Source organism: Neocloeon triangulifer, unplaced genomic scaffold (genome assembly GCF_031216515.1).
Source record: "Neocloeon triangulifer isolate White Clay Creek 2 clone unplaced genomic scaffold, ASM3121651v1 ptg000022l, whole genome shotgun sequence".
Taxonomy (NCBI): Eukaryota; Metazoa; Arthropoda; class Insecta; order Ephemeroptera; family Baetidae; genus Neocloeon; species Neocloeon triangulifer.
Genome location: NW_026775562.1, coordinates 3,855,242 through 3,883,235, shown reverse-complemented (window position 1 = coordinate 3,883,235; position 27,994 = coordinate 3,855,242). Strand labels below are relative to the sequence as shown.

At 37.3% G+C, this 27,994-nt stretch overlaps 6 protein-coding genes across 13 annotated transcripts in view; 2 read left to right on the top strand and 4 right to left on the bottom strand.

The window, feature by feature from the left end:
* Positions 1–14,292, bottom strand: part of LOC132204443 (microphthalmia-associated transcription factor) — a 48,956-nt gene extending 34,664 nt beyond the window's left edge. The window contains exons 1-2 of one of the 3 annotated variants that reach the window (XM_059632944.1): positions 8,332–8,486; positions 6,706–6,947 (exon numbers count right to left, since the gene is read on the bottom strand). In XM_059632944.1, coding sequence (XP_059488927.1) covers positions 6,706–6,947; positions 8,332–8,472 — 383 coding nt within the window. In that variant the 5' untranslated portion in view covers positions 8,473–8,486. Of the gene's footprint in view, positions 1–2,239; positions 2,446–6,705; positions 6,948–8,331; positions 8,487–14,060 lie in introns of those variants that run through there. The other 2 variants (XM_059632945.1, XM_059632946.1) reach the window with 2 other exon arrangements.
* Positions 14,293–15,002: 710 nt separating this feature from the next.
* Positions 15,003–17,851, bottom strand: LOC132204369 (actin nucleation-promoting factor WASL-like). The gene is made up of 7 exons (XM_059632845.1): positions 17,688–17,851; positions 17,465–17,635; positions 17,178–17,405; positions 17,026–17,125; positions 16,599–16,969; positions 16,064–16,513; positions 15,003–15,872 (listed from the first exon to the last, which is right to left on the bottom strand). The coding sequence occupies exons 2-7, from the start codon at positions 17,618–17,620 to the stop codon at positions 15,618–15,620; spliced, it is 1,560 nt and encodes a 519-aa protein (XP_059488828.1). The 5' UTR covers positions 17,621–17,635; positions 17,688–17,851; the 3' UTR covers positions 15,003–15,617.
* Positions 17,852–18,106: 255 nt separating this feature from the next.
* Positions 18,107–21,531, bottom strand: LOC132204370 (cytochrome c1-like). Of its 2 annotated transcripts, XM_059632849.1 has the most exons (6): positions 21,372–21,531; positions 20,793–20,849; positions 20,562–20,664; positions 20,190–20,497; positions 19,998–20,135; positions 18,107–18,920 (listed from the first exon to the last, which is right to left on the bottom strand). In XM_059632849.1, exons 1-5 carry the CDS (start codon positions 21,414–21,416, stop codon positions 20,016–20,018), a joined length of 633 nt encoding a protein of 210 aa, XP_059488832.1. In that variant the 5' UTR covers positions 21,417–21,531; the 3' UTR covers positions 18,107–18,920; positions 19,998–20,015. The 2 variants fall into 2 exon arrangements, with proteins under 2 accessions (XP_059488832.1, XP_059488831.1); XM_059632848.1 differs by lacking the exon at positions 18,107–18,920 and having other exon boundaries at positions 19,303–20,135.
* Positions 21,532–21,730: 199 nt separating this feature from the next.
* Positions 21,731–23,202, top strand: LOC132204278 (bax inhibitor 1). 2 transcript variants are annotated; one of them, XM_059632680.1, is made up of 4 exons: positions 21,732–21,822; positions 21,883–21,944; positions 22,065–22,303; positions 22,539–23,202. In XM_059632680.1, the coding sequence occupies exons 2-4, from the start codon at positions 21,895–21,897 to the stop codon at positions 22,973–22,975; spliced, it is 726 nt and encodes a 241-aa protein (XP_059488663.1). In that variant the 5' UTR covers positions 21,732–21,822; positions 21,883–21,894; the 3' UTR covers positions 22,976–23,202. The 2 variants fall into 2 exon arrangements, with proteins under 2 accessions (XP_059488661.1, XP_059488663.1); XM_059632678.1 differs by having other exon boundaries at positions 21,731–21,944.
* A 116-nt stretch (positions 23,203–23,318) lies between these two features.
* Positions 23,319–26,732, bottom strand: LOC132204494 (peroxisomal carnitine O-octanoyltransferase). Of its 4 annotated transcripts, none has more exons than XM_059633026.1 (12): positions 26,602–26,732; positions 26,336–26,450; positions 26,110–26,286; positions 25,772–26,011; positions 25,589–25,714; positions 25,153–25,527; positions 24,877–25,098; positions 24,625–24,819; positions 24,438–24,568; positions 24,264–24,387; positions 24,036–24,208; positions 23,319–23,983 (listed from the first exon to the last, which is right to left on the bottom strand). In XM_059633026.1, exons 3-12 carry the CDS (start codon positions 26,119–26,121, stop codon positions 23,737–23,739), a joined length of 1,845 nt encoding a protein of 614 aa, XP_059489009.1. In that variant the 5' UTR covers positions 26,122–26,286; positions 26,336–26,450; positions 26,602–26,732; the 3' UTR covers positions 23,319–23,736. The 4 variants fall into 4 exon arrangements, with proteins under 4 accessions (XP_059489009.1, XP_059489007.1, XP_059489010.1 ...); XM_059633024.1 differs by having other exon boundaries at positions 26,110–26,261; XM_059633027.1 differs by having other exon boundaries at positions 26,336–26,486; positions 26,602–26,686.
* Positions 26,489–27,990, top strand: LOC132204497 (phospholysine phosphohistidine inorganic pyrophosphate phosphatase-like). Its single transcript, XM_059633029.1, has 5 exons — positions 26,489–26,971; positions 27,032–27,221; positions 27,315–27,466; positions 27,523–27,679; positions 27,734–27,990. The coding sequence occupies exons 1-5, from the start codon at positions 26,880–26,882 to the stop codon at positions 27,911–27,913; spliced, it is 771 nt and encodes a 256-aa protein (XP_059489012.1). The 5' UTR covers positions 26,489–26,879; the 3' UTR covers positions 27,914–27,990.
* Positions 27,991–27,994: the final 4 nt, after the last annotated feature.

Here is a 27,994-nt window from a genome sequence, read left to right as displayed (position 1 = left end):
AGGAGGACAAGCGTGTTTTTTTTTCGACTGCAGGACCGACCAAAGTTAAAAGTCCAATCCAGACATCTGATTGGTCCGAAGGCAACCTTTCGTCGGCCAACAACGACATTTCACTTTAGGAGCGGGATAAACTATTACACCTTAATTGGATTGCCGCGCCGCCCAATGCTACTTTTTTTTGCACGCACAAGACGAGATCGCACGGCGAGAAACTTTCGCGCAATCCGGGTTGAAGCAAAAAACGCAGTCACGAGGGTGCCGGGCGAAAAACGACATTCCACCGTTTTCGAAACGCAGACAGTGCCATCAAAAGAGCGACGAGGCCTTGGATTTTATTGAAAAACACTTTTTCGGTATGGTTTTTTTCCAGATTTTTTTTACGTACAAGTCACAAGATTGACATTTTTTATGAGTGTATGAAAAATTAAGTGCGAAACTTTGTTGTTCGATCAGTTACATAACGTCTTGAGAGATACTCTCAAGGAGAAAAGAAAATAATGTGAATCAGAAACAATTTTTTAAAAAGTTTAAGTTTAATTTCAAAAATTCATTTTAAAATTTACAAAATTTCATGCTGCAAAATTTGAGCTCAATTTTATGTAATTCTTTACAAATTGACAAATAAAGTAGTTCGTGCACTAAAAGCAAAATAAAAAAGTAAACAATTTTCACCGTGCCTGTTATATAAGCGTTAAGAGATTTGTTGGCGAAGTGCCTTTGCCATTACTCCACTCATTTTGATTACTGTAAATGCATTGAAACTCAATCAATTCTAATAAAATTATAATATTATGTTATACACAGTGGATTAGAAGTAGTCTGCGCAATGGAGATCATAAATGTAAATCTATCACAATCGATAAATAAATAAACTTAAAAATGATTCTTCAGGGTAAATAAACTAAACATTAAAATTGTTACTACATTCTGAACTCCATAAATAATATTGAAATACTAAATTATTGATACGCGCTACGTCAATTAGATAAGATTTTTATTTTAATTATGTGATTAATCTATCTAAATCTTCGCAATTAATTCATTAAATACTAATAAACAATTTTATAATATATGTAGTTAATTTAAATTGTTATGAAAAAGGAAAGAATTCTTTCTCCAAAAAAAATCAAATTTTTTTGTGAAGTTAAATTAATTGTAAATACTGAGTATTCTTTTTTGATATTTTTATTATTAAAAACTAAAAAATTAGATTACATGAAATTTTTCAACATATTTAATTAAAACCAGATTGCATTTTATTTTCTTTGCTAATATAATCACCACAAAAAACTAATCTTCTTTTATTTTTCTGGTACAAAAAACTGGGCAAAATTAATGGTTCAGATCAAAGGTCAACTCAGCAGCATCATTATTTATTTCATTCCAAAGTTTAATTATTTCTCTCTCATTCCTCTGAATTTGGAATTTTCCAGCAACGACGAAAGTGTGTGGAATGTTGCGACAGTTACTTTTGCTTTCGAAAGGCGGTGATTTTTTTTTGCAAAAAGTGCATTATCATGTCGTGACTGGCCGGCGCTACCGAGATAACTCGCACGCGACGACTTGTTCCACATGAACCGGCCCCATTCTGTGAATAAAAGTTACGCAGGCACAATTTTTTACTATACAAAAGAAAACAAGCAGTGCAAATTTCTGCTACGGCAATAGCACGGCGAATTAGAAATCACGTAACACAATTAATTTTAATAACATATTCAATTTCAAAAGTGCTCGAAATTAAAAAGAAGAGATAAACAGGACGGACGTTTTGTTTAAACATTTTTTTTTCTTATACATTTACTTAGAAATAAGATGAGGTTATCGCGATCACCTTTTAAAAAGTCATGATTCGTAAATTTCATAAAAGAGTCTCGTTTAATCTCGGTCGAATCTCATTGTCGGACTGACAAGTTTTTGCCCACGTCCACCTTGAGAAGCGGCGAGACGTCTGGCTGAGACCTTTTTCCGGACGCTGTTTTTTTTGTGCGCTTTTTTTTGGCAAGCACCCGTATGATCATATAGTAATAACCAGGAGCGATTGTAATAAATAAATCCCACAAAAGGAGCGGTCGTAAATCTCTGCGTAAGTAACCTTCGAAGAGCACACAAAGGTTCAAGTGCACGTATGTAATTATTTTTTACGCACGGAGGTTCATTATAATTTTTTTTCCGCTTCTAAATACAGGTTGGGAAAATTAGCGAGAGAGTTGTGCTAAAAAAAAAAATTAAAAAAACTCACAGGAATTTTTTAAGGACTTTCACCCTGAGCGGTCGGCCGCGCGCCCCACAGGACGCCTGGGCCGGCGCGAGGCAACACAAGAGCGGCTTGTCCGAGTCCTGCACGTTCACCAACACCAACTGCACCATCACTGAATTACGACTGCGCTGCCGGTCGGGTGCATCGCGCTATCAGCAGCGACAACTGACGAGCCAAGCTTGCTCGTCCGAGCACGACTCACTTATCAATGCACCCAGCGAGAAAAAATATGCCACACATATATAGACTGATAACGAGCCGACCATATTTTGAATATCTCCGACGCGCTTATCCAGCGTCGAAAACAAAGTCTAGAATTTATACAAATTCAATGGACATGTTTTGATGGATTGTTTTTCTCCGACAGTGATTTCCTTAATTGATATAACTCGCGACGTTTTTGTGTTTATTCATCACACCCATTGGAGTGAGAATGTGATTTCGCTCGCGGCTACAGACCCTAATAAATCTTCAGATTTTTTCTATGAGGTTAATAGCTTGCTTTTCGGTTATCAGATCGGTGTCCGCAGTTGCCGGACATCTCAATTATGAAATTACCTTTTTTTACTGCGCGTCGTCCAATATAAATCTTATTTTTCGTCGTGAGAAACCGATTTGAGTGTATATTGGTGACACCCAAAATAAACAACTCGATTTTCCTTATCTTTTAAATAGGAATTAGATTTTCATTGGAGAAGTTTCTGTTTAAACAAATTGCACCCTGTGTGCTCAAGGATAAAACTTGTCCCCTCATTTACAAAACCGAGTAAATGTTCAGAGGAGAAATTGAATGAATTTCTTGAAATCTCTCCTTATATTTTAATTATTGAATTAATAAAAATTTAATTTAATCAAAAATGTTTTATATATTTTCAATGTTTAGCAAACTTCATTGTTAAAAAAAAATATAGAAAGTTTTATAACAAAAATAAATAGCAAATGATTTTTTATATTATTTATTTTATTAAAAAAGTATAAATTTTTTTAATTTTTAGTAATTTTTTGTATAATTCCGTGTTAATTATTTTCAAATTAAAATTCTCTGACGAAAAAAAAAATATCAAAAATTCTCATTAGAAACTTTTACCAACAAAACCACATTATATAAATTTAGTTTCTTTTTGTACTTTATATTTTAATATTTAGTTACCGTTTTTTTTAAATTCAGGTGCGATGATAAAATTTAAATTTTCGCAGAATTAAATAAAAATCTAAACATGCACTAAAAAAATTAAATTCGCAATTTTAATCTTTCACTGAAATCCACATATTTCGGTACGATTCTTTTAAAGTTCTACTTCATATCTGATTCTCCACTCTTTCCATATAAATAGCAAAAAAAAGGTGAGCTGTCAGACACCTGAAACATTTTAATATATTTTTTTTTACAATGTGCGTCGCAGGCAGGGTGATAGATAGAGTGACTGCCATTCTCGGCGCCACGCATACACGCACTTCTTCTTCTTAAGAAGTCTTCGCATTTCATCACCGCGACGCTTCTTGTTCGTCTTCGGCGGAAAACAACTCGATCGCCTTCGTGTATAATTGAACACGCCAGTTCTGTTTCGCTCTGAGAACGCGGCGGCAAAAAAGTGACGGCGCCGCGACGTGGAAAAAAAACCGCGATATCTTTTTTCAACTCGAGCGGAGAATGGCGAGCCTATTCAGATGCCCTATCAATGTCAATCATGTCCAATTAAGCGTCTATTTTCAAATGGTCTCGGTGACAAAGCTGCGCGGTCTCGATGAACGGCGCCCACTTAATATCATTCAATATACAAAAGTTCCGCAACAAAGAAACGCAGAGACCGAGGGGCGGATCTGACTGTGGGAAACGCAATTGATTACTTCGATAAAATGAAATTGGCTGCTTTTTGAGTCGAGGCAAAGTGAGGTAGTAAAAAATATGTTTTAATTAAACATTTAACCTTTTTTAAGACCTGAAAATCGCTTTTCCTTATCAATAAGTAGGCGGTTTTTAATTTAGGCAAGGAAGGCCTCATATTTATCCTTTTTTTCATCTAGCCAAGATTTAATCGCAATTCAAGCATGAAATGATTATAATCCGGTTTATTTCGACCCGATAAAGAGTTAATCTTTTACAGTAATGAACTATAAAAAGCAATAAATCAAAACAAGACACCCAAAAGCAGATTATCTCGAAAATTGAACAAGCTGGGAATCATTTCAGTGCCCCTGTCGGGTAGGCAAATTGTTTGGCAAGAAAAAATTTAAATTCTTCGATGCCATTGTCGATTGCGACGAAAGCAGCAGGTGTGCTGAAGAAGATTAGAAGAAACGTGCAGTGTTCAATATCTGTTGATAAAGGAAACGCGATATCAACAAGAGGGAACTCGACATGAGGATTTTGATAGACATTCAAAATTTATAAAAAGAAATCTAATCAATGGGGGAAAACCCCGTTTAACAATTGCTACAAAAATCACTAAATTTGGTTGAAACTTCAATGATTCTGGTAATTATTTCCCATAAAGAAGATGGAGAAGAGCACGCTGATGCGCAGAAAATTGGAAACCACTTCGTATTTATAATTTTTTGAAACTTTGGTTTAGAAGAATTTCGAGTTGTTTTTGGTTGTTTTAGTAGTGAATGTACTTAATTAATGGATTTATTTTAATTTATTATATTAATATATTTGTTAATTTTCAATCAAATATAAAATAAACCATAGCATGATTAATTTATTTATTTAATTTCATAGATTAAAAAAAATTCTTAATGTTTTCCATGAATAAACTAGAGTTTTAATCATTTCGGCAGATATATTATTCTATTTCCTGAAGTAAGAATTATTATATAATTTTTTTTTTATAATTTCAGAGCAATAACAAGAAAATTAAGATATAATTCAACAGATTATAAGAAAGTCTGTTTCAAGTTTGTATCTGGTTTGTAAAGTAGTTTCATCAGATTTTCGTAAGACCGGTAATAGCTGAACATTTTATACAAAAAAGTATTCAAGAATTCCTGGTTGACAATAAATTTCTTTAAAGCGGCCAAACTTGTTTCTTTTGATAACTTAATTGACACGATTGTGGTAAACAAGAGTTTTGAATTGCCTACCAGTTTAAATTTTTTTCTTTCCTCCTAAAAGAGCACGGAATTTTCAGCAAATTGGACACACGCGCGACTTATTTGAATATTAACTCGCGTGTATACGCTTTTAATTACTGCCTTTAGCCGTATAATGGATTGCTGCTCAGTGAGGACAATTGTTTAATTGCCACCCGAATCTAGCGCAAAAACCGAGAGGCCGCCATCAATTGCGGCAATTATTCAAACACATAACAATTTAATTGCTACCCAGGGAAAAGTCGCCAATTAAACTGCTTTGGCAATAAATAACCGTCGGCGCGTTTGTTTCTGCCAAGGATCAAAAACTCGATCGGGGCCCAACTCGCAGATCGAGAAAATAAAAATAAAAGAAAGCCAGAGAAAACCTCCATCACGAGAAACACGTTAAAATAAAAAGGACGCTGTAGAAAAAAATGCCTCTGTCCACAATCACATGACTGTCTGAATATGTTCAGCAATTTTTTCTGATGAGCCTTGAAGTAGCCTTCTTTTTAAACAAGGGCCGCCCATTTTTTTTAAACTGTGCTTAAAAAAAGTGTGACGGAGAGGCACATCTTACGCCTTAAATTAGCCACCGTAGTTAACTTTTATTAGACATATTTTAGCCTGATTAATCACTCTCACGTCAAACAGGTCCCTATGATGGCCAATTTCAATAAAATGGCCTCAGTAATTAAATTTTATGAATACTCGAGAAATTTCGCGAGCATAAAGTGCAAAAAAAAATAAAGATCGGTCGTCCGAGTTCGACGGCGCGCGCACCGTCATCTCTACTCTTGGCTGCCGACCAAAATTATAAACGGACGAAGGTTAACACCAGAGCGATCTTTCAACCGACAATAAACTCTCTTCACTTGTAGATGAATCTTATATATAAAGATAATAACAAAGAAACGAAAAATAAACAAAATCGTGCTTTTTTTTCACTATTCAATTTGCGTCCTTGGAGGTTGGCGTGGAATTCTTAATAAATTTGATATCTGTTTTGAAACAAAAAGCGTAGTAGATTCGGCGTGCCAGCCGTTGGTTTTGGCATCAAACCGACTTTGTATACATATTCAAGAGGTCTCGTCCATTATTCTGCGAAAAGGCGTTATTTTTATTTTATTTTAGTTCGGACGTCTGGAGACATGTACACCTCGAAAAAAGTAATTCCGTCGCTTAACATCAACACGGATCAGGTTAATAAACGACGAAATTACCTGCGTGTTGTCATTGCAAATAAGCCTCCTTAGCGCGCGCCTGATTTAATGATCGGGATTTTTTTTACAAGTAAATTAGAATTTCAAATGTGCTGCTCTATTTATTCTGTCTGGCGCGACAAAAAAAAGGTCAACAAATTCAACAGTTACCCGGTAGGAGAGGGGGTGAAGGGGGTGGCGCTGACCTCGACCCCGCTCTGCAGCAACTCAGGGTCCATGTTGTCGAGGATGACCTTGAGGTCTTCGTCGATGCCGTGGTGGCTGCGTTTCTGCGCCCGCTGCACGACGGCCGGCGCGGCGGGCTTCGAGGCGGCCCTCGAAGGCCAATTTTTGTCCATCTGCTGGATTATCATGTCGAACTCGCACAGTTGCGCCTCGGTGCGCGGGTCGATCTGCCAAAGGAGGGGAGGGGCACGTCAGGTACACTGCTGCGGTTTTCCTTTTCAAAATATTATGCACTCGTTATTATTCCGAGCGAGTGCTTTGCCATTAAAAACCTTCCATGAAAGTTATTTTTGCGCACTTTTTGGCGCACACAAGTGTGCCATGCTCGCCAGCCAAGATTCGTATCAGCGAAATTTCGGGTTAATCTTCCGATCGAAATTGCATATATAATAAATCTCTGGCGAATTTTGGAGGTGCCTCCGGTCTAGGGATATATTTAATACGGAATTACCATTGTGTGATTTACTCCCGTTGAAAAACTAGCGCGCAAATTGCTCCATAAAATTTTATGAGCATTTCAGTGGCTCACACCGACTACTAAATTGCTAGGTGGAAAGAAACTTATGGTTGTTTGTCCCTAATACATAATAATAATTTAATGCTTAATATATTGAGATTTGAATGCAGGAACAAAAAAAAATAAAGATTTCAATTTTATTTTTTGTAAAAAATAATTAAAAATAATTGAATTGGTACGATTCATTAGATGATTTTGTAGTTTTTTTTTAAAGAATTCTTGAATTAACAAAATTTGGGCTCAAATTTTTCAGTCCTGCGAGCTCTTCATTATTGTTGTTCTTTCCCCCAAATATTTCATTAAATTTTAGCAAAATATAGTTGTTTTTTTTTTTTTGTATAAAAATTCAATGTTTCCCTGCCAACTATAAATTTTTTTCAGTTAATTTAAAAAAAAAAATTCAAGTAAAACCAAAACAATAGTATTGCCACAAATTTTAAAACCTTTTTAATTACTTGAATTATGCTGGAGGATTAAGAGCGTTGGATTGTGTGATTGGTTCTGATTTCAGATTTGATTAAAAAATTTACTCTAAAAGGGACTGGAATCTTACAGTCAGATAAACAAATCTCCAAAATTGCGATTGTGACAGACCCATGCGTAAAGAAACGACTCTTTAGGAAACTAATTTAGACCAAAAATTAGATGTATCATCTTAAAATCCCAGGGGCAGCCATAAAACCTAAAGTCGAAAGATGGCTTCCACTTTGAGATAATTGCGTCAATTTACATCTTAAAAATGTCTGAATCTTTAGGCACAAATGTACAAAACTCCTCCCTTTTTTTATGAAAAAAAAAAATATTCCACATTGCAATAAAATAATAAAAATGTACTGCATAAATTATTTAAATCTATTATAAAAATTCCTGCACTGTGGAAACATTTGACACTGATTTCGTAATAATTGTAATGGCAAAGCGAGTTAAAACGCGATAAAAATCATCTGACACTAGGGATTGCGGAAACCAAAGTGTATAAATATGCGAGAAAACCGCAGCAGTCTGTCCCGGCTACGCCACGAGTGGCCCCTGACCTGTCCTCCGAAGCTGGCGCTGCGCACGGCCACCGCGACCTTGGCCTCGGAGGCGTCGCCGCCGCACGAGCGCGACGCAAAGGGCTGAGGGGGCGGCCGGAGGCCGCCCGAAGTCCCGCGGCCCGACTGTTGGCCTGCCATTGAGGCGCACTCGACGAGACTACTGACGCAACGGCGCCGCGCGCTTCGGCAGCTATTTCCGGAGCGCCGACGAAGAGATGGCGCACGGAATCATTTCACTTTCTTTCGCCAAAGCAACATCTACCCTCGCACCGCAGAAACTATTGCAAAGAGTAGGGCTCGAAATGTTTAGTTTTGTGATTTGGAAAAGGAAATTGCAGTAATTCCTGCCATTTTTGTGGTAATAAAAATTAATTTTTAAATAAAAGCGTGAAAAGGGATTTAAAAAAAAAAAGTGTTTTTTACCAACAAACCTTGTTTGTTGTCTCAATTTATTCAATTTTACAAATTTTGAAATATCATTTGAAAAAGTTAACTATTCGGTAATGACTATAATTAGTGGGATTTAATAAAATTTCATATAATTTCATTTCAAAGAAAATATTATCAAAATTTTTGTCATATAAGAAAATTTGAAACGATTTACCGCAAATTTTATAATTAATTTGAGTCAAAATACAGGACAAATTTTTTGTGGATAGAGAAATCAGAGTTCAAATTTCAGAATGGTTATTCCGTTCTTTAAATTCAAATTTAAAAGGAAAGCAGATTTCAAATTTTTTTATGAAAGTTGTTATTTAGAAAAATCGCAGAATCAAGAGAACAGTTTTATGTTTATTTAAAAAGTAAACTTTCCTTTATCTCTAATTAATAAGTTTCAACGCGGAAGATTGAAGCAATTTTGACCTGAAAAAATTTGACGTCGTAAACTGATTATTTGAATGTCAAAAAGTGATAAAATTACGTAATTTTTCAACACAAAACGTTTAAATATTATTGTTTTCATTAGCGGCTGGCAATGCGATGAGTCAGCATAATCAATAATTATATAAATAAGCCAAAGCTAACAAAGATTCAAAGGTCTAATCTAAGAATTATATCTCAGTCATTTCCCTAATTGATTTAGTTTGTTTATTATAAAGAAAAAGAATCTATATCAAACTATTTCAAAAACCTTGAAAAAGTTTTGAATTTAAACTTTAAAATCTGATTTAAAAAGCCCCCTTTTTAATTCAGAAGTATAAGCAAAATTTTTGCCTTTTTTTCTTTTCCCTCAATTCAATGTTTTCCGCACAAGAATTTTTTTTTATATTCATTGTTGCAAATAAACAGCAAAAATAACAACGTATCCATTGAGTTTATTGTATTTTATCAAATTTAATTTAGAACAAACAAAAAAATACACGAACCGGAACTGGTCAACTGCATTGATTTTGCTGGTTTGCAATTCTTCGCACACCTGACGTGAGACCACGTTACGAATTCACCTCGCGATTCGTCCATCAATTTTAGGAATTCGTCAACCGTAGTGAAATAAGTCACGCAAAATAGCCAAAATAAAATTTCCAACGCGTCCCCATCGAGCAATTCAAGATAACAAAGGATCAAAACTCGCGTGCGTGACGAGCATTATTAGCAAGTGTGGTATTTTTATTGCAAGTGCCTTTCGCTCATTCGCTGACTGGCGAAAATAAATCAGCAGCAAAATGACGAATGGCGCGACGTGTCCGAATGCATCACTCCGCAGTTTAGCCTTGCTTGGATGTAATTAATTTTAAATCCGCTGCAACTCTCCGTAGAGAATGCAAAAGTCACTCATCCGTCCGCATATATTAATTCTATATAATACCGGCAATTAGAAATAAATTATTCCGTCGGTGTGTTATTACGTGCAACAAAAAAGTCACGGCTACCCTTTAATTAAACGGACGATCGAGAAGCCCTGCTGATATTTTGCCACATTTCGCACCTCCAGGCAAGAGTAGTTTTCAACTTGCGCGATAACTCGGCAACGAGCTTGTAATTTATAGCCGAGACTCGTTTTACACTTTGCTTAAAGATGACCAAAAATTAATATATCGCATGTCGTGCCAAAGTGGTCCAGCTTGTACACATTAATCGAGCAACAATCGCAGTGTGTCGAGCAATTGAAGCAACTCACAATTTTGTTCCGCTGTGAGATAAATTTGTTTGAATTTATTGTTTTTCTTGTTTGCCTATCATTTTTTTTTCTTTTTAGCAAATTGATAAAATTGTAAACAAATCAACTCCTAATAATTGCAATTTATGAAGAAAAAATGTACCGCAGGGAGTCTCTGTGCAAATAATAATAATTAGGTGGGCGTAAAAGCAATATGCAAATTCATTTAATCAACTATAATTTCCTGTACTACAAAGTATGTCTGACACACTTGATTGCAATTTATGAAAAAAATTAATGTTCCGGAGACCAGCGGGTGCCAGATCTGCTACTTTTCAGCTGGAATTTTAACTGCTTCCAGCCAAATTGCCAAGTTTATTATTTTTTATTCATTCTTGAATTACATCCCTGATGAGGATTAAAATCATAAAAACAACCGCTCGTTTTTTATACAAGTTACCCCTATTTCTGGAACTATTAAGGTGAACTTAAAACAGTTAAAAATTAGTTTTTTTTTCACTTCTACATTGAAAGAAATCAGAGGTGGGATCACAATTTTAACAATAATTGCCACAGAGCAAAGGCTGCGCACCCCAAAGGTACACTGCTGCTGTCAAGAGCCATGGGAACTTATGGTTTGGATCAGGTTTGGATGGAAGACATCTTTACTTTTGGCCAACATAATAGAGCTGATGCTCAGGCTTTGGCCTCGGAGGATATAAAATGCATAAAATAAAGGCCAAATATTGCCTTTAATTAGTTAAAATTGAGGTAAATCGCCTCTATTTCAGTTATACGAGTTACGAGTAAATATCAATATATTTTTTTCACAATTACGAGATTTTTATTCGCTTTTCACGTTTTGTCATCTATTTAAATAAAAAAAAATTCATATTTTTAGAAAAAAAGGGTTTATTTAAAACATTTTTTCTTAAAAACAGCATACAAATCTTAATTGTGAAGCAAAAATCACCAATTTCAGCTTCTGAAAAAAATCACCCATTTTTTTAATGCCTATTTCATATAGAACAATTTTTATTGAATATATTAACTATGATTAATAGTGAAATTGGTGAACCTATGAGAAAATTTTGGAACATACCTTATTATTGGCTGGTTTTTACAGAATATAATAGGACCTGATTATGGTGATCCAGAAGTTAAATCTGACCTTGATCAAAGTCAGATCCTGGATCAATTTGATGGCTATAAAAAATCCAAAAGCCAAGTGCTAACTTTGTCAAAGTCCTAGTCATCTTATAGGAGACGAGATAAATAAAACTTACTTTCAACCAGGTTATGTTTTTGGTTCGATTTGGAACATAATTATTCACTGATTATTTATATATTTATTGATTAATAAATATGGGAATCTGGTCTAACCATAAGTTTAACAGCTTTATAAGATTTTAAAAAAGAAAATTCAGCTAATTTTAAGCTAAAAAATCTGAAAAATGACAAATGATAAAGATTAAATTTAATTTAGGACAATTTCAGATGGTGGGGAATTTGTTTGCAAAAGTTAATATGAATCAAACAAAATGGATACAACCAACTTTTATAAACATTCAGAAGACGAGATTTTTTTCCTTGAAAAAGAAAAGGTATTTAACTGGTCTCCAATTAAGAGGATAACAAGTTTGTCCCTTTGAAACACAACCATGGGTATCAAAGCGTCTATAGAATTATTTGGAATTAAACTGCCAAACTTTCTAGGGTTTTAATCGACGGAATCAGCCCAAAATGCAAATAAATGGCTGTCGCTTGGGGGCTGCTTATAAATCAACGCCGCCTATTGATTATTCATAATTCGAGAGGTTCGCGCACAGCCGAGATTTCCGCACAAGTTGCAATTAAAAGTTGCTTGCTTAGTGTTTTAAATGAACTTCATTTTACAATTCAAATGAATTCGTCCACCAAAAACTTATCCTTATTCATAAGTGCGTGAGATTGCCTGCTGTATAATTAATACCGGAGATTAAAACCTCTTTTTTTGGGTACGTGCGTTCTCTTTCTATTTTTTTTCACCACAGCCCTTTTACGAGTCGAGCCGCAAAAAAAAATATTAAATTGTAGACAGTCGCGAAACGGTTAGAAAAAATTCACAAACATTGCTCGAGAGACGCGGCTTTGATAATTATTACTGTCAAAAATCGAGAAGGCTCTGATTATCATAATTGAAGCACAAATATATGCGCCAGAGTTTCTAATTACTTTTGCGTCAAAACGGGCACTCAACTTGATTGACTCTGAGGCCAGAAACATTTTTTTATAATGTAGGTAAGTAAAATTAATCGCGAAAAAATTCAAACTACAGGTCGCAAGTACGTTTATTTTTTTTAATTGGCACTTAGGGATTCTATAAATATCTTTTATGTGGATTAAATGCATATTGAGCTTCGGTGTTTTTAAATAATAAAAAATTACAATAATTTTGAAAGGAAAATAAAGATTTTCAGTTTTTCTTTGAATTAATTCAATTTTGGTTTGGGTTGGAAAAAAAATGGTCAAGAAAAAGTAAAAAAATGGAGGAAAAGAGATAAATCAAGTGATTAAAATTTAAATAATATTAATTATTATTTAAACATCTTAATTTTAGTTAAAAAAAAAATCGGTAGCTTATATCATCTGTAATTTTGGACATTACGAATGTTTGAGAATAGAAATGCAATCAACTGGGGATTTTTATCTGTTGCTTTGCACGCATAATTGTAGATAATTAATTGTTGATTGATTAAGGGAAACAATAACTTTCTTGATAAAAAGAAACTAGATTAACTGCAGAGATTTGAGTTTTTAAAATATAATTTAAGCAAAATTGAGCAATAATTTAATTCGTAAATGAAAACAAAAGTAAATTTTTTGTTAGTCTTAAAACATATTAAATTTAAGTCACCAAAAATAATTAGTGTTAAATTTTGACTGAGTTTTAATTCCTAATTCTAGTAAAAATAACTTAAAACTTAAATTGTTTCAATCCTTGTCCAGGAAAAATCTGATCAAAATCGTAAGAATAAACTTTCACTTTTTATATATTCAACAATGAGATAAGTTTTGTGTGTAAAAAGCGTGCTCGGCTTGTGTTCATTGTATTGTAATAAAAACATGGGCCTCTCGCTGCAGTAACACGGACGTCACTTGTTTGTATGAATCATCAACCAGAAGCCATTATGTGCGAGGATGTCGTTCTCTGGCTGATAAATGATAATGTACATGAACCGCATATATACTTATAAAATGTATTCTCCGCAATGACGTTTTATTTTTTCCTTTATGAACAAAGTTTTCCTGTGTGCTTTTTTACTCTGATGTGAGTCATTCTTTTGTTGCCAAGCAGATTATAAAATTTCAATTAATGCCAAAAATTTTGTTTTACGAAGAATTACAATTATTATTATTTTTTTTTTAAAATGGAACAAAAAAAATGAATGATGGCGTAAAGCGAAAAAATAATTACGCTAAAAAAATGACTTTTTTTATGACAAGTCGTTTTTGTCAGGAGGCGTGTTCAATTATGCAAAGTCGCGTACAGCGAAATGTAGCAATTGGGCGGAATTCGCGGGGCGCGCTAATTGTTATATAAGCGGTCCAGCGGTTCCCCCCACTGGTCCTTTTCAGCGAAACTCACCTTTCGTCCGGCACAGTTTTCGACTTGAGCTCGTAAAAAATGCCCTCGTCCAGTCGACTCTCCAAGTCCCAAAAGGACTCCGTGTCGAGGGCGTTGAGGTCGAAGCCCAGGTCAATGCCGGACTCGTCCATGATTCCAGCCGATCCGCGATGACGAAGGAATTAGAGAAACAAGCAAGGACAACAACAAACCACACTCGGCTGTTATTGTCTTGCCGAGCAAGTGCATTGAAAAATTTGCTCGCTTCCACGCACACTCCTCCAGCACTGGCGCTTTTTCCGCCGCCATCTACTGGTCACCGTGGCAAAGAGATAATTTTTTTTCATTAGGTCCGATTAATACGCTTCAGGGCCGATTATTTTTTTATTTATTAAATTTTTCCCTGTGATTTTATTTTTTACTGCTTCCCATCGGCTCTAGGAATTTATCTCTCATGACTTGATAATTCACGAAATAAAAAGATTATTACAAGATATAAATAAATAAAATTGCGTATATATACCGGTCACCTGCGGGGCTGTCTCTGTTTTCAGGCGAAGATCACTTGTTTGAACATTTTATTAGAGCATAATTATATAATATTATATATAATCAAGTTATATTGGTGAAAATAAGCTTGCAGCGAAACCGCAAAATTAATAAAAAAAATTTCAAAAAAAACGGCTCAAACCGGTCTTCTTACTGCCTCGGTCACGTTTCTCTTACATGCGTGGATGGACAAATAAACAAATTAAATGATGAGATTTATATAATAAAAGGGCACTTAAACGTTTTATATAATAAAGATCCACTCTCGATAAAAAAAATCGGTGGGAATCAAAATTTTTTTAGTATACAATAAGAGGCTCATTGCGGTAGATTTAGTCTTTTGATCTTGGAATTATGGTGGTGCAAAAAAAATTAGAAATAAATAGGCTCACTGGAAAAAATAAACAATTTGTCAATAATAAACAACTAGTATATATTTATTGCAACTTTAATATAGGTTTCAATGATTCATTTTAAATACACTCACAAAATTGCTAATAATACATTTTCATTTCAGGATTTCTGCACAATATAAAAGTTAATTTGTTTTTATTATGGATATTTGCAAGGTGCATCACTGGTTTACATTTGATATAATTTGTTAATGTAATTATTAGAGTTGTTGGGATATCAACAAGAGGAAAAATATGAGTAGGGACTACACAATTCACTAAAACTTTCTCCTTGTTACATTATTTTTCAGTCAGTTCACAAATCGACTCCAACTGATGAAGAAATAAGTTTTCACAGCTTGAATAAAATAAAAATTGAGAAATTTGCCGATAAGGTTAATTTGATGTATTAAAATTGCCAAAATTGGCATTATTTTCAAATTGTAAACATCCAAATTAAAAAGCTTATTAGCATTAATTTAATGCATTCAAAAATACCATTGTTGTGGACACTTGCATTGAGCTTGAAGTCCTGCTCTGCAACTTTTTTCGGATGAATATATTTGGTATGTATGCTTGTGCTCAGAATTTATCAGGAAGTCCACTTTCTAGCGTTTGGCTGGAAGATTGGCGTGGGTCATTCGTCCCATTCGTCGTCATCCTCCTCGTCGTCGTCATCTTCGTCACTGTCCGACTGGATCACCTTGGCGCGGTCGGCCAACGCTCTCGCCAGGGCGCCGGCCAATGTGTTCTCCGATTTCATGTCTTGCTTGACCGCCGAGGAAGCTCCGGGCGTGACCTTGCGCAGCTCCTTGCCCCTCCTGATTTCGTCCAACAGGTCGCATCGAGCGTCAACAACAACCGGCGCAGGGTTCGAAGTAGGTTCAACTTTCTGCAATCCGAAAAATATATTAATTTTAAAATAATAATTTAAAATTCAACAGAATTGAATTTCACTAAAAAAAAGGAATTTTTTTAAGAAGAATAATTAAGAAATTTAAAAATGGATCGCAATTTTTGGCAAAAGAAGAAAGAATTTGTTAATAATTTATTAAATCTTATCATTTAATTAAAGCTTCTGACCTTCAGTTGTCTTCCACCCCTGATTGCCTCCATCAGGGCTGTTCTGGGGTCGGCGTCGCCGCCACCTCCTCCTGCCATTGGAGGTGGTGCTGGTGAAGGCATACTCGGGGTGGAGGGAGTTGAATGGGTGCCTATCGACTCCATAGCCACCGGTGGCGGTGGGGGCGGTGGTGGAGGAGGACCTCCGCCTCCTCCCCGTGAAACAGGAGGCGGCCCTGGCGCAGGAGGCGCGATTCTGCTGCCGCCTCCAACACCTCCAATGACGTTTCGAGAAGGAGGGGGCGGCGGTGCAGCGACTTGTTGCGACGGAGGCGGTGGAGTGGCCCGAATTCTATCCGGAGGCGGAGGAGGCGCACCCCTTTTTAGTTCCACAGGTTGTGAGAGGGCTGTGCGCACCGGAACTGGGGGTGGAGGTCCTTGGGCCACCTCGACAACTTCCTCTTTCACAGCCTAGAAGAAAAATTAACAATTAAAATTTAGATCAACTGTTTTCTTGATTTAAAAAATTATGAAATCTTGTATAAATAATACAAACCTGGATTCCTCCGTGCTGAGAGATGAAATCGTAAATGAATTCCCTAGTCTGGGGATCTCGAAGTTGGCACTCTTTGACGCCTGCCTTGTCGAAGAATTGCTTGAGCTGGGGGTCAGCCACGTTGTCCATGTCAAAGCCCTTGTTTGGATCCCAGCCAATGTGCGTCACATGGCGGAAGTCTTGAGGCAGCCCAATGTCTGCCTTGGTCAGCTTTCGGTCTTTATCCTTCCGATTTTTGCTGACCACTGAAGTGTTCATGCGATGTTGCGACAAGGCGGCTTTGGATGCCATCAGAGGTGGAGGACCATTTTGACTGGCAGGCGATGGTCTGTCTGGAGGAGGCCCCAGCATGGACATGCGATTTCTCCTTTCTATAAAATATCACATAATGAAATAAAATTGTCCGCAATTCGGAATTTCGACTGACCAATTTTCCTCTGCCTTTTCGTCTCCATCTTCTGCAGCAAAGCCGTTCGAAGTCGGTAGGCCTCATCTTCATCAGCAAAATTGAAAGCAGTAATTCCATCCTAAAATATTTTAGTAATTAAAACTGCTTTTCCTAAAATTATTCGATCAAACCTCAGCTTCGAAGGTGTGAAGGTAAGGCTTCGGAGACTTGTAGTCGATGTGGTTGTAGACTTCCTGCTCCCAAATTAATATCCTCCTCGTCAGACAATAAACCCGGAAGAAGTACGAGCGCCTGATGTTGTCCTTGACTAGACATAGCACCCCACAGTCTCTCTGCACCCAGCTTGAATGGTGAGGAGGTTCGCTGCTGAATAACTGAACAACCGCCGTTGCCATGGTCTGGGTGACAAAAAAGGTAAACAAATAAATAATCCCGTAAGAATTTTGTCTTCAAAAACCTGGCATTTGTGACCGAGGAGCTTGAAAACTTGTTCATTTTCAGCGTCATTCAACAGTCTTGAGGGGATATTTTGGATTTTGGGCTGTGGCTGGTTGTTGTCTAGCATCGACATTTTTCTCACAGATCCGTGGGGTCCCGTCATGTGTCCGACCATTTATATGCTGCAGCGCTGGAAGAGGACAAAATAATTAATTTTCCAATTAAATGAGGAAGATTCTTACAAGGAAGTCCGCCGGACCAACCAAGAAGTTTTCCTGTGATTCAGTCAGAAGATCTTACACGCCCATTCTGAAGCGATAAAATAAAATATAAGCTGATTGCTTTTGCGTGTGGTGTGAACTGTGAACGACGATTGTAGAAAGTTTGCTTTGGCCAACCAGATGATGTGTGTGACGTCATCACAGCAAGGGAACCAAAAGGGGTTTTTGCGCTGGAGTGGGGTTTATTTGAATTTAGAAATCGATATGAAAGCGCGGGAAAATGTTTTATAAAGCTTTGTTTTATCATTTTTGAATTTATAATAGATTCAAATAAGTGAAATTTGGAGATTTATTCTATTTACGTCACTCCCAGCTAACTAAAATTATTCCTTATTAATAAAATCGTGATTTTGCAATTTTTTTTTTAATTACACAAAGACTTTGATCTTGTTGAACCAAAGGCTGAATTTATTTTAGGAGAACCAGGAATTACAATGAATTAATCTTGAGAGGGTAGGAGGACAAACAAATTACACACTCATCCCTCAAGCAAATCCAAGGAAACATTTTGATGATTTTGATGTTTTATGATTCCCTGCGAGCAGCAATTATCGTAATGTCATCCATTCACGCACTTCCTTTTTGCCTTAAATAATTAAGTTAGATAATATTCAGTGGTTATTCTTTACGTGCAATATATTCTTTCACTTTACACTTTGCTATGTGACAATAAATTACACAATTTGGGCCACTATTAAAAAATTTTCTCTAAAGAGAATGCCAAAAAACACTTCGAGGGATTTGCGCATTATTCAAAATAATGAGCGAATACTCTGCAATTTCAATTAAAAAGGAATTGGCCCTACAAACGCCACAATTCATCTTATGTAAGATGTAAAATGTCATTCACCATGAATTTGAAATTTGAACATACATACACACAACTACAATGGTAAAAAATTTTTCAGGATGCCGCTTTGACGATTTTTAAAATTTTGTACAAGGTGAAGTCGCGGGCCTCCTCGGCAGGTGGTTAGTTGTTTGCATTTCTTTCTTGGTGTCGAGGAACACTCCATATGCTAATTTTAAGTGTAAAAATCCAGGATAAAACCAAAAACGAGCTTTGGAATGATAACCGCAAATTCAGACTGCCGCGCACAGACAAATGATTTTTCTTGCGTGTCGAATGAGGTTGGTTGATAGAAAACGCCAAGAATGTTTGTTTGGCACAAATCGGGCACGGTTGCTGAGAATCTGAAATTAATTGCACAGTCGTTACTACGGGGAAAGTGTCCGATCGAAGACATGCAGCTGAAAATGGAGAAAAAGTGATGAGGCGGTCAAACGCAAATCAAAAGTGAGTTACCTCGGAGCATATGTTAATTTCCAAACATGTATTTTATTGATTGCATAGTAATCAAGTGTACAAATTTGAGTGAAATCATCAACCAGCAGGCTCTAAACATAATCATTAATGTACGTCGAAGTACTCCAAAATAAAAATCTTTTTTGTTTAAGTGAAAAGAGAGAAAATAATCACTCGCTCAGTAAACACAAACACTCAGGGATGCAAATCAAAAAAATGTACCCAGCTGTACACACATCATGCAAGAGTAATTTTTCGCAAAATTAGCAGCACAACCTTTTCTTCATTTTTTTTTTTTTTTTTTTTTTATCTGTCAGATACATCATGCATGGAGGCCCATAACGTGTACTATTGCAGAATTACAATTAATTGTACATAAAGAGGAATAGAAATGATTTCAGCTTTAAAATGAAGATATACCATAGCTTTTTGAACTTATGGTGACCTCGAAATTTCTTTTAAGTTGTCAAGTGGACAAGTTCTCTTATCCATACAGGGAAGGTTTAGAGCTCTACATTATTTATAGCCTTGCAAAGTTGACTAAGAAAATAAAATTCGGAAAATAAACGCGAACCATTCGGATTTCTTTGATCTACCTAAAGCTAAGTACGGCCTGCTGCTATTTGGGAGTGTTTAGATAAATTAATGCACTGCAAGCAGGCCTTGCAAGAAAATTTTTTACAATTCTTTTCCATATTTTAGGATTGATAGACCGCCCAACGCAAGAACGGGCAAACAGAATGTCAAATCATTTATAAAATCAGCTTATGTGGCAAACACAACACAATATATAGAAAGAAAAAATACTAATTCACATTCTCGGTCGGGCGGCACCGCATCAATTTCTCTCAACTTTACTTTATTTTATTGGCATAGGATTTTAATATTTTTTCATGTTAGTCATATGGCTAGAAAAGTTGCACTTCTTTAAAAATTATCCACTAATAAAAAACTTAGTTTATTACGTGGTTGGCCTTCAGGCTTTAATCAGCCTTGGCTGTTTCATTTGTGGCAGTCTGTACTTGGGTCTCTTCAGGCTCAACCTTTTTCTCCTCAACCACTGGCTCAGCAGCAGGAGCAGCTTCGGCAGCAGGAGCTTCAGCCTGAGAGAAGGAATAAATAAGTTTCGGCAAGATTCTATTATGTAACCATCTTACTGCTTTGACTGGTTCAGGCTCCTTGGCCTCGGGCTCTTCCGTCTTGGGTTTCTCCTCGGCTGGCTTTTCTTCTGCCGTCTTTTCTGGCTGCGGGTCAGCCTCCTTTATGGGTGTCGCAGCTTCAGCTGAGGGCTCTTTCTCCTTCTTCTCCTCAGGCTTGGGTTTGCTGTCGACGACCTCATCGTGCTCCTTGCCGTTTTCATCCTCCTTCTTGGTGTCGTCCTCGCTCTCGTCACGGCCGTTCTCGGCAGGCGACTTGTCAACGGCTGGCGATGCATTTTTGGGCGGCCTTCCACGCCGACTTCCACCTAGAAAATAAAAATTCGTAAAAAAAATTTACTTTAAACGGAGGAATTGCTTTCGTGTACTTACCCTTGCTAGAAGCAGGGGTTGCAGCCTTCTTTGGTGGTGGAGGAGCGGGTGTTGATCCACCACGAGCCGACGACCTTGTCACGCGTCTTTCAGCGGAAGGAGTCTGCAATTTTTAAAAATCAAAATAGAAACATGGTTTGGGAAAAAAATTAAATCGTTGGGATTTAAAAATTAAATTAATTACATTTAAAACCCAATGGATTAATTTTTTAGAAAATAACAATAACAAACCTCGATTTCCTTGGCTGCCCGTTTGCGTCCCTGAGGTGACTCCTTCGCAGGGGAGTTCTAAAATATGCAAAACAGGTGTTAGTTTCGATTGTGCCATCAGATGGCGCCACGGGCGGTCAAAAAGCCGGTTTAAAAATCGTTTAAATCCCGCTTAAATACGGCCAAACGCGTTAATTTTGAGCCAAAACAAGTTCATAAAATTAAAGCAGATGCAATTTAACCCATCAAGAGCACTCCAGATAATGAAAAATTAAAAAATTGCGTCGGTCGTGTTGGCGGACTTTTGTTTTGTAAATAGAGCCATATGATACGCGACATTTTTGATCCAAAGAATTTCATTTTTTACGGCTAAATAACAGTTTCCCCGATAAACCGAAACTGCAGAAGGGTTAAATGGAACGCGAAGATCATTTTGACACACGAGAATTCACTTGAGAGCAATTTTTACGAGGCGAAATTCGAAATGCAATGAGAAAATCGATGGGTCGACCCTCCCCCTAGCTGTTGTTCCTTTCGAACGCTCTCGAGACGAACTTAGCTCATGAGAGCCGATGCACTTTCACTAATTCGGTCGCCTACCTGTTCAGGGGCCACGTCGGCCACAGAGTTCTCGGCTGCGGACATAATTGGTTGCGAATTTCGGCACTCAATCGGCAGGGCGACTCCTCAAATGGTGCTAAATCAGTGGAGCGTCGGTCACGTGACCTGGTCTGTCTGCCTGTTGGCGCACTCTTTTGGACTTCTTGGCGTGGAATTTGCTAGATAGCTGCGATTAGTTGCAGACGTACCGGCTAGATGGCGCGCAACGCTGATTCGATTGGACGGGATGATTGTAAACTTAAAAGAATGCGCACAGCCGCCATATTGTTATTCGATTACCGAGTAAAATTAAAATTTCGCGCTTTTTTATACGGATAATGTTGAATCTTCTTTTATCTTAACATCAAAAGTCGTCATTTTAGTCAAAACGAAAACACTTCGATTCTTGTCGTTTCTCGTATAATCTCTTGATATAACCAGCAAAACACAGGTTTCTCTTTCACGTCAGGTCAAGATAATTTGCAAATTAACATCAGTTGAACGAATCTAGCGAACTTCAACCATGGACGCGCAGTTCGCCCGGAAATTCGTCAACACTTTCCAGTCCAAACTGTAAGCGAAATTCTCAAAAATTGCGATCATGACGATGCGACCTTCATTGCTCTGACAAGAGTCACACGTCATAGTCTGTAATCTATGTAATCTGATTTGAATATGTAATTGCTTTCGCAGGGAGCCGCCGGTCAGGTCGCACCTGAAGAATGTCTACGCCTGCCTGACACTCTCGACCCTGGTGAGCGGACTGGCAGCCTGGCTGGGCCTCGCCTACCCCAATGTGGGACTCATCCAGCCCGGATTTTTGACTCAGATTGGTGGAGTGGGTCTGCTAATTGGACTGATGGCCACGAGAAACAGCAAACAAAATCAGCCCTTGAGGATGGGCATGCTGGCTGGTCTTGCTTATTGCATTGGTAAAAATTTAGAAAAAAAAATATTACATAATTTATTAAACAATGTCTGAAAAATTCTTTAATTTGTAAAATTTATCAATTTTTTACCACAAAGAATTATTTAAATCTTAAATTCAGGTTTGAAAGATATGACCAAAGTCCATATTTTCTTATTTCTAATCAATCTTAATTTCATAAAATTATTTCGTTTTTGTCTAATTTCGATTTTAACTAATGTTTTCTTACTGCTTTGTAGGAACGAACCTTGTACCTCTGTTGGACGTGGTGATCCAGATTGATCCTAGCATTGTGGTCACAGCACTCCTGAGCACCTCCGTCGTCTTCATCTCCTTCTCGATGTGCGCCCTCCTGTCCAATCGCGGAAAGTGGCTCTTCCTCGGAGCTCCTCTTCTCAGTCTGATGAACGTCATGCTGCTTCTGACCGTGGTCTCGCTCTTCACTGGTTCCTTCGCTGCCGTCTATAATGTCAACATCTACCTTGGACTGCTCGCCATGTGCGGCTTCGTCCTCTTCGACACCCAACTGATTGTCGAGAAGAGACTGATGGGTGACGATGACTTCATTGCGCACTCCGTCGACCTGTTCATTGACCTGGTGGGCATTTTCCGCCGCCTCCTGGTCATCCTCACCAAGAAGGAGCAGGACAATAGGAATAAGAACAAACGGGAATAAATTCTTGATGTTGGAACTATATTTATTTTCTGTTTCTGACTATAGCTGGTAGAAGGATAACGGCGGATTTTAACGTTTTGTACTGTTGCACACACACATACTTTTGCATTGAAATAAAATGAGGTACACATTGAAAATAAATGTATAATAAAATGTTAATTATGATGGGCTATCTTATCAGCTGTGTGAAAATATAAAAATCCTAATAAAATGAACGTTATAAACGATATTTTTCTTTCTTGTGCTTTGCTAATCAACTAATTGAAATTACCAATCAGGATTTAAACTTCAACAATTTAAATCGGATAAAACTTAGGTTTACGGACATATATAAAAAACACAATTTAAAACTGGATTCTTTTATTAAGAAACGAACAATATTTATTAAAATTTTTACAACTGTGGCAGTAATTATTAGTGTAGTTTGTCTGTGACTGAAAAGTGAAGCTGGTAGCGCAAATTTGCTGTAAATTTTTAAAATTTTAGGAAATTTATTACATTGCAATTTACGTTAGGCTCAGGATAGATAAATTTGAAATTTTCTAAAATTGCAGCAGCAGTAGTAGAATATTTTAAAAGAGGGAATTTTTCTGGCTCCAGTTAACATGTAAAAGCACTTTCCAAACTTAAAGAAAAAATCACATTCAATTTTTTTTAATAGCACTTCATTGATTAATATTATTTGTTAGATTTAAAAAATAAAACTAGGCAACAACTTAACTGCAACTATAAAAAATAAGAAATTCCGTGCAACAAATCAATCACATTTTTGCAGCACCGCTGAGCAAAACTTTCTGGATCTGATCCAAAGCCGCTTCGAATTGGAAAAACAGCTTCTCGGAACTTGTTTCTGTGCTGGCTTTCCAAGCGCTAATGGAAATGAAGACTTGGTCGTTCAAGATGTTGTAAAAACAACCGTAGCCATCAAGGCACATTGGTGCCACGGTACCACCATTTGGCTGGTAGCCTAGCAGACTTGTGGACAGGTAAAAATTACCACTTCCCCCGCTGAAAAACATTAAAATAAGAAATAATCCGCGGAAATAATTTTTAACTTTACCTCAGTTTCCACGATGGATCTGTGAAAATTTCAGGGGTTGGAATGTCATTCTCAAATGCTAAACACTGCAGGCCAAACAAGTGTCTGTCACAGCCAAAGCCATTTCGAGCTTCTTTCATCATGGCATTGTGTTTGTTGACAGCACTAATGAATAAGGCCTTGCAATTCTGGAGCTGTAAAATATATATAAAAATTTTAGTTTCTGAATTTATTTTTAATTATATATACATTTGGATTTTGCTTTGCCATTTCACTGATCCACGCAACAGCCTCCAGACTGCAAGATCGAACAGTTTCAGTTCTGCCTTCAAAGTACTGTCTTGTCGTGGCAGTTTCGTACATCGGAGCAAATCTAAAAAAAAAACTTTTAGAGAATTTTATGAGAATGAAATTTTAATTTACTTATTGTGAATTTTGTAGAATGCAAGCTGGATAGCCAATTGAATCCAGGCGTCGGGGTGCAGTTTCTGGGTCTGCATGAACCGCTTGCCGTACCCGTCAAACGCTTTCCTTGTGACGCAGACTGGATTTTTCTAAAAGAATTTTGTTTTAATTTTGCTCGAATTCAAATTAATTAATCAAGTTTTACGACGGCTTCGGCTTCCCGGCTCACGCGAGCAATCTCACTCTTGATTATGGAATCAACGTCAAAGGTAATTTCCACAGGCGCTTTCATGTTTTGGAGAACTTTTCGGTCTCCGATCCACTGACCGTTCATCTCTTCTATTGCGTGCTGCACGTAGATGAAACTGGAGATGCTGACCATTCCATCATACGCAGCATGCTGAACGGAATTAAAATAATTATATAATAAAAAATCTCAGAAATAAAATATTTTTACATCGCAAAGGGATGTAACAGATCCACAGGGGAATGTTGTGATGGCCATGCTTTTGTCAACCCAGTGATTGGCCAGGTTGCCTCCTCCCAAGGAATATCTCAGTCCTGCCTCTTGGTCAAAAATGCCCTCATCAGTTTCCATGGCGATGATGGTAATGGCCGACTCGATAAGGTCAAGTATCTTTCGGTTATTGGAACTGATTTGCATCAACCAGTTTTTATTCTGAAAATTTTTAAAAAAATAAGAATGTTTAAAAATTTTCTATAAAAATGTCACCTTGGCCCACTGGGGCCTGTTGTCGCAAGTCAAAGTGGCGACGCCGTCGCCGTCACTGATGCAAGCTTCAAGGATGCGCTCGAACTGCACCTCAAGTTCAGGTGGCGTGAGGAGGCCCGAGTGTCCGCTCATGACGTCGAAAACAAAGAAGCGGCCCCTGCACATCACAACAAGATGGGACGGACAGGAATCGTCAGTTGTAAAGTGGCTGCGAATGGCGTCGACGTGTTCTCCTGCTGCGCGGCCAGTGTTGAACAGGTTGCGGAAGTTGGCCATGCTGAAGGGTCGGCCGTCCACAGACCTGTGAGGCACGTACTGCTGGTTCTTCAGAAGCTGCCAAAACTCCATCAAAAAGTAGGTATAAAGTGCAGCTTGCTGGAATTACATAATATTTATTTAAATTTGATTTTATTGCGAATAATTTTTTTATTTATACCTGAGGCATGGTTGCACCCTTGGGCCAGGGCACAGCCCCTCTGTCCCACGCACCTCCCATGCTGTAATAGGGAATCAGAGGTTCCCGGAGGGTCAGGTAGGCATAAGTGTCCCAATATTTGCTGACCTTTAAAAATAATAATTATGAATAATTAATTTCAAAAGCCGAAAATCAGGAAAATACCCAATTTTTCTCCTTTTTTGCTTTTTCCAACAGTTTTTGGTGCAGGGTTTTTGCGACACCATTTTCAAAATCTCTGGCTATGCGTTCTGTCTTTTTATAAGCAGCACCATCAACATGAGGTTTGACGGACTCGAGGTACTTGTCGATAGTCTTTTTGAGATCAGGCACTGGCAAGGGCGGCAGCGTGTCATCCTTGGCAAAGGTCTTCTCTTTGGTTGTGGCAAATACTGACCGACTGGACTGCAAGAAAAAAAAATTAAATTTAAAAAAAAATTAAATATTTTCTTTGAACAAAAAAAGGAAAAGATTAAATTCAGCCTAATTTATGAAAATCATACCTTTTTCTGCATTGTAACTGCAGGCTTTGCTATCAATGTTGACCCTCACGGAAAATCTCTACTCGATTAGAGCGAATCGCGTTTTTGTTTGTTTTCTGAAGGGTTTGGAATTTGTTACTCAGATAAACACAAACTGATCGCGATACCATAATCTGTAACAGAGGCACAAAGTTCAAACTTCAATGAACTACTTTCCAATTTCCTGCGCTGGTAAAATAAAATTTACCTGCCGCTGCTCCCACCTCGCATGTAGCTTTTTACATCACGATGAGCGAAACTTTTCGACTCACCGTGATTATGCATTATGACGTACTCTCATGTTCTGCTCGTCCAAGCGGCCTCTGATGGTGTTTTGCGTGCGTGAAAGAGCAAAATACCTTAATTGGTTTATACATGAATATGCATTTTTTTATGTACAGCTTAAAATTAAGCGAATATGAGTTTTTGATTTTTTAATTTTTCATGTAGAATTTTATTTAAATATTTTGATACCTTAATCATGTAACAGCGTTGATTTGAGAACTTCCAAAACGGCAACAAAAATTAATTTAAAATGTAAAAATTCATGCCCATAAAAATTACCATGCACAGGAAGGGGGCGTGTCTTTTGAATGAAAACAAACAGATAGGGGTGGGGGATGATCGTCGGCTGTTTACAAAAATACAAATCCTCGCAATTTTAACCTAATTTTTAAGTTTAGATCAAGTTTTAAACGATTGATTTCGATCTATTTTTGACTCTGGATTGTCCAAATCCGTGAAAACAAAGGATGGCCGCAGTCGAAGGTGTTCTTTTGGACATCACCGGCGTTTTGAAAGAAGGCAATTCGCCCATTGAAGGGTCCGTCGAGGCTGTGCAGAAGTGAGACATTTTTACTGATTTTTAGTGCAATTTATCCTAATTTTTTGTGCAAATTGGCAGGCTCAGAGAAAAGGGTCTGAAGATTCGTTTTGTCACCAACGAGACGCAGGAAACCAAAAGGTCGCTGGTGTCCAAACTGACCAACATGGGCTTCAGCCTGTCAGAGGACGAGGTCATCTCTCCATGTCCGGCAATGGTCCACGAGCTGCAGAACAAAGGTCTTCGACCTCACCTTCTTGTTCATCCGAGGGCAAGTCTTAAAATTTAGATCAAAACTGCTTATTTAATTTATTAATAAATTTTAGAAAAATAGAAAATGACCATAAAATTTATAATTCTGCAGGTTGTTGAAGACTTCAGCACCGTATCCTTTGAGGACCCAAACTGTGTCGTAATTGGTGACAGCGCCGAGCATTTCACCTATGACAATTTGAACAAGGCCTTCAGGATTCTGATGAATCTGTCCGAACCCATTTTGTATTCCTTAGGCAAAGGGTAAACACAATACAATCCTACAAAATTCAAACCCTGAAAACAAAAATTATTTTTAGAAAATACTTCAAGGAAGACGGAGAACTGGTTCTCGACGTAGGCTCATACGCTGCCTGCTTGGAATTTGCAACAGGCACTAAGGCGAGAATTGTCGGCAAACCCGAACCTTCGTTTTTCCGAACGGCGCTTCAAATGATGCAAGTCGATCCAGAAAAAGTAGTATAAATAAAATTGAACTAAACAATAACATTAAATGTGTTGATTCCTTAGGCCATCATGGTCGGAGACGACCTTATTTCTGATGTCGGTGGTGCTCAAAATTGTGGAATCAGAGGCGTTCTGGTGAGGACAGGAAAGTTCAGGCCTTCAGACGAGACTCATCCTGAGGTAAAACCATTTTTTATTGCTGATAATCTGTCCAACGCTGTGAGTCGTATACTCTCCATGTGAAACAAAATGTGATAATTTTCATACGATCCAATCGGAACTTGAATAAACCAAAGGTATTTTTAAAAATGAAGTAAAAATCCC

What these genes read in the sequence shown, in the direction of transcription:
- LOC132204369 (XM_059632845.1), bottom strand. Translation starts at nt 17,620, where the DNA reads ATGGTCGGACACATGACGGGACCCCACGGATCTGTGAGAAAAATGTCG. An exon ending in TCCTCGGTCACAAATGCCAG is followed by an intron (nt 17,406 to 17,464) that starts GTTTTTGAAGAC and finishes TTTGTCACCCAG; the next exon opens with ACCATGGCAACGGCGGTTGT. An exon ending in GGGGTGGAAGACAACTGAAG is followed by an intron (nt 15,873 to 16,063) that starts GTCAGAAGCTTT and finishes TTCGGATTGCAG; the next exon opens with AAAGTTGAACCTACTTCGAA.
- LOC132204370 (XM_059632849.1), bottom strand. Translation starts at nt 21,416, where the DNA reads ATGTCCGCAGCCGAGAACTCTGTGGCCGACGTGGCCCCTGAACAG. An exon ending in AACCCCTGCTTCTAGCAAGG is followed by an intron (nt 20,498 to 20,561) that starts GTAAGTACACGA and finishes TTTATTTTCTAG; the next exon opens with GTGGAAGTCGGCGTGGAAGG. An exon ending in AGCCTGAACCAGTCAAAGCA is followed by an intron (nt 20,136 to 20,189) that starts GTAAGATGGTTA and finishes TCCTTCTCTCAG; the next exon opens with GCTGAAGCTCCTGCTGCCGA.
- LOC132204278 (XM_059632678.1), top strand. Translation starts at nt 21,895, where the DNA reads ATGGACGCGCAGTTCGCCCGGAAATTCGTCAACACTTTCCAGTCCAAA. An exon ending in AACACTTTCCAGTCCAAACT is followed by an intron (nt 21,945 to 22,064) that starts GTAAGCGAAATT and finishes TTGCTTTCGCAG; the next exon opens with GGAGCCGCCGGTCAGGTCGC. An exon ending in TGGTCTTGCTTATTGCATTG is followed by an intron (nt 22,304 to 22,538) that starts GTAAAAATTTAG and finishes ACTGCTTTGTAG; the next exon opens with GAACGAACCTTGTACCTCTG.
- LOC132204494 (XM_059633026.1), bottom strand. An exon ending in ACAGGCCCCAGTGGGCCAAG is followed by an intron (nt 25,099 to 25,152) that starts GTGACATTTTTA and finishes AAAAATTTTCAG; the next exon opens with AATAAAAACTGGTTGATGCA. An exon ending in TTCTACAAAATTCACAATAA is followed by an intron (nt 24,388 to 24,437) that starts GTAAATTAAAAT and finishes TTTTTTTTTTAG; the next exon opens with ATTTGCTCCGATGTACGAAA.
- LOC132204497 (XM_059633029.1), top strand. Translation starts at nt 26,880, where the DNA reads ATGGCCGCAGTCGAAGGTGTTCTTTTGGACATCACCGGCGTTTTGAAA. An exon ending in TTGTATTCCTTAGGCAAAGG is followed by an intron (nt 27,467 to 27,522) that starts GTAAACACAATA and finishes AATTATTTTTAG; the next exon opens with AAAATACTTCAAGGAAGACG. An exon ending in TGCAAGTCGATCCAGAAAAA is followed by an intron (nt 27,680 to 27,733) that starts GTAGTATAAATA and finishes TTGATTCCTTAG; the next exon opens with GCCATCATGGTCGGAGACGA.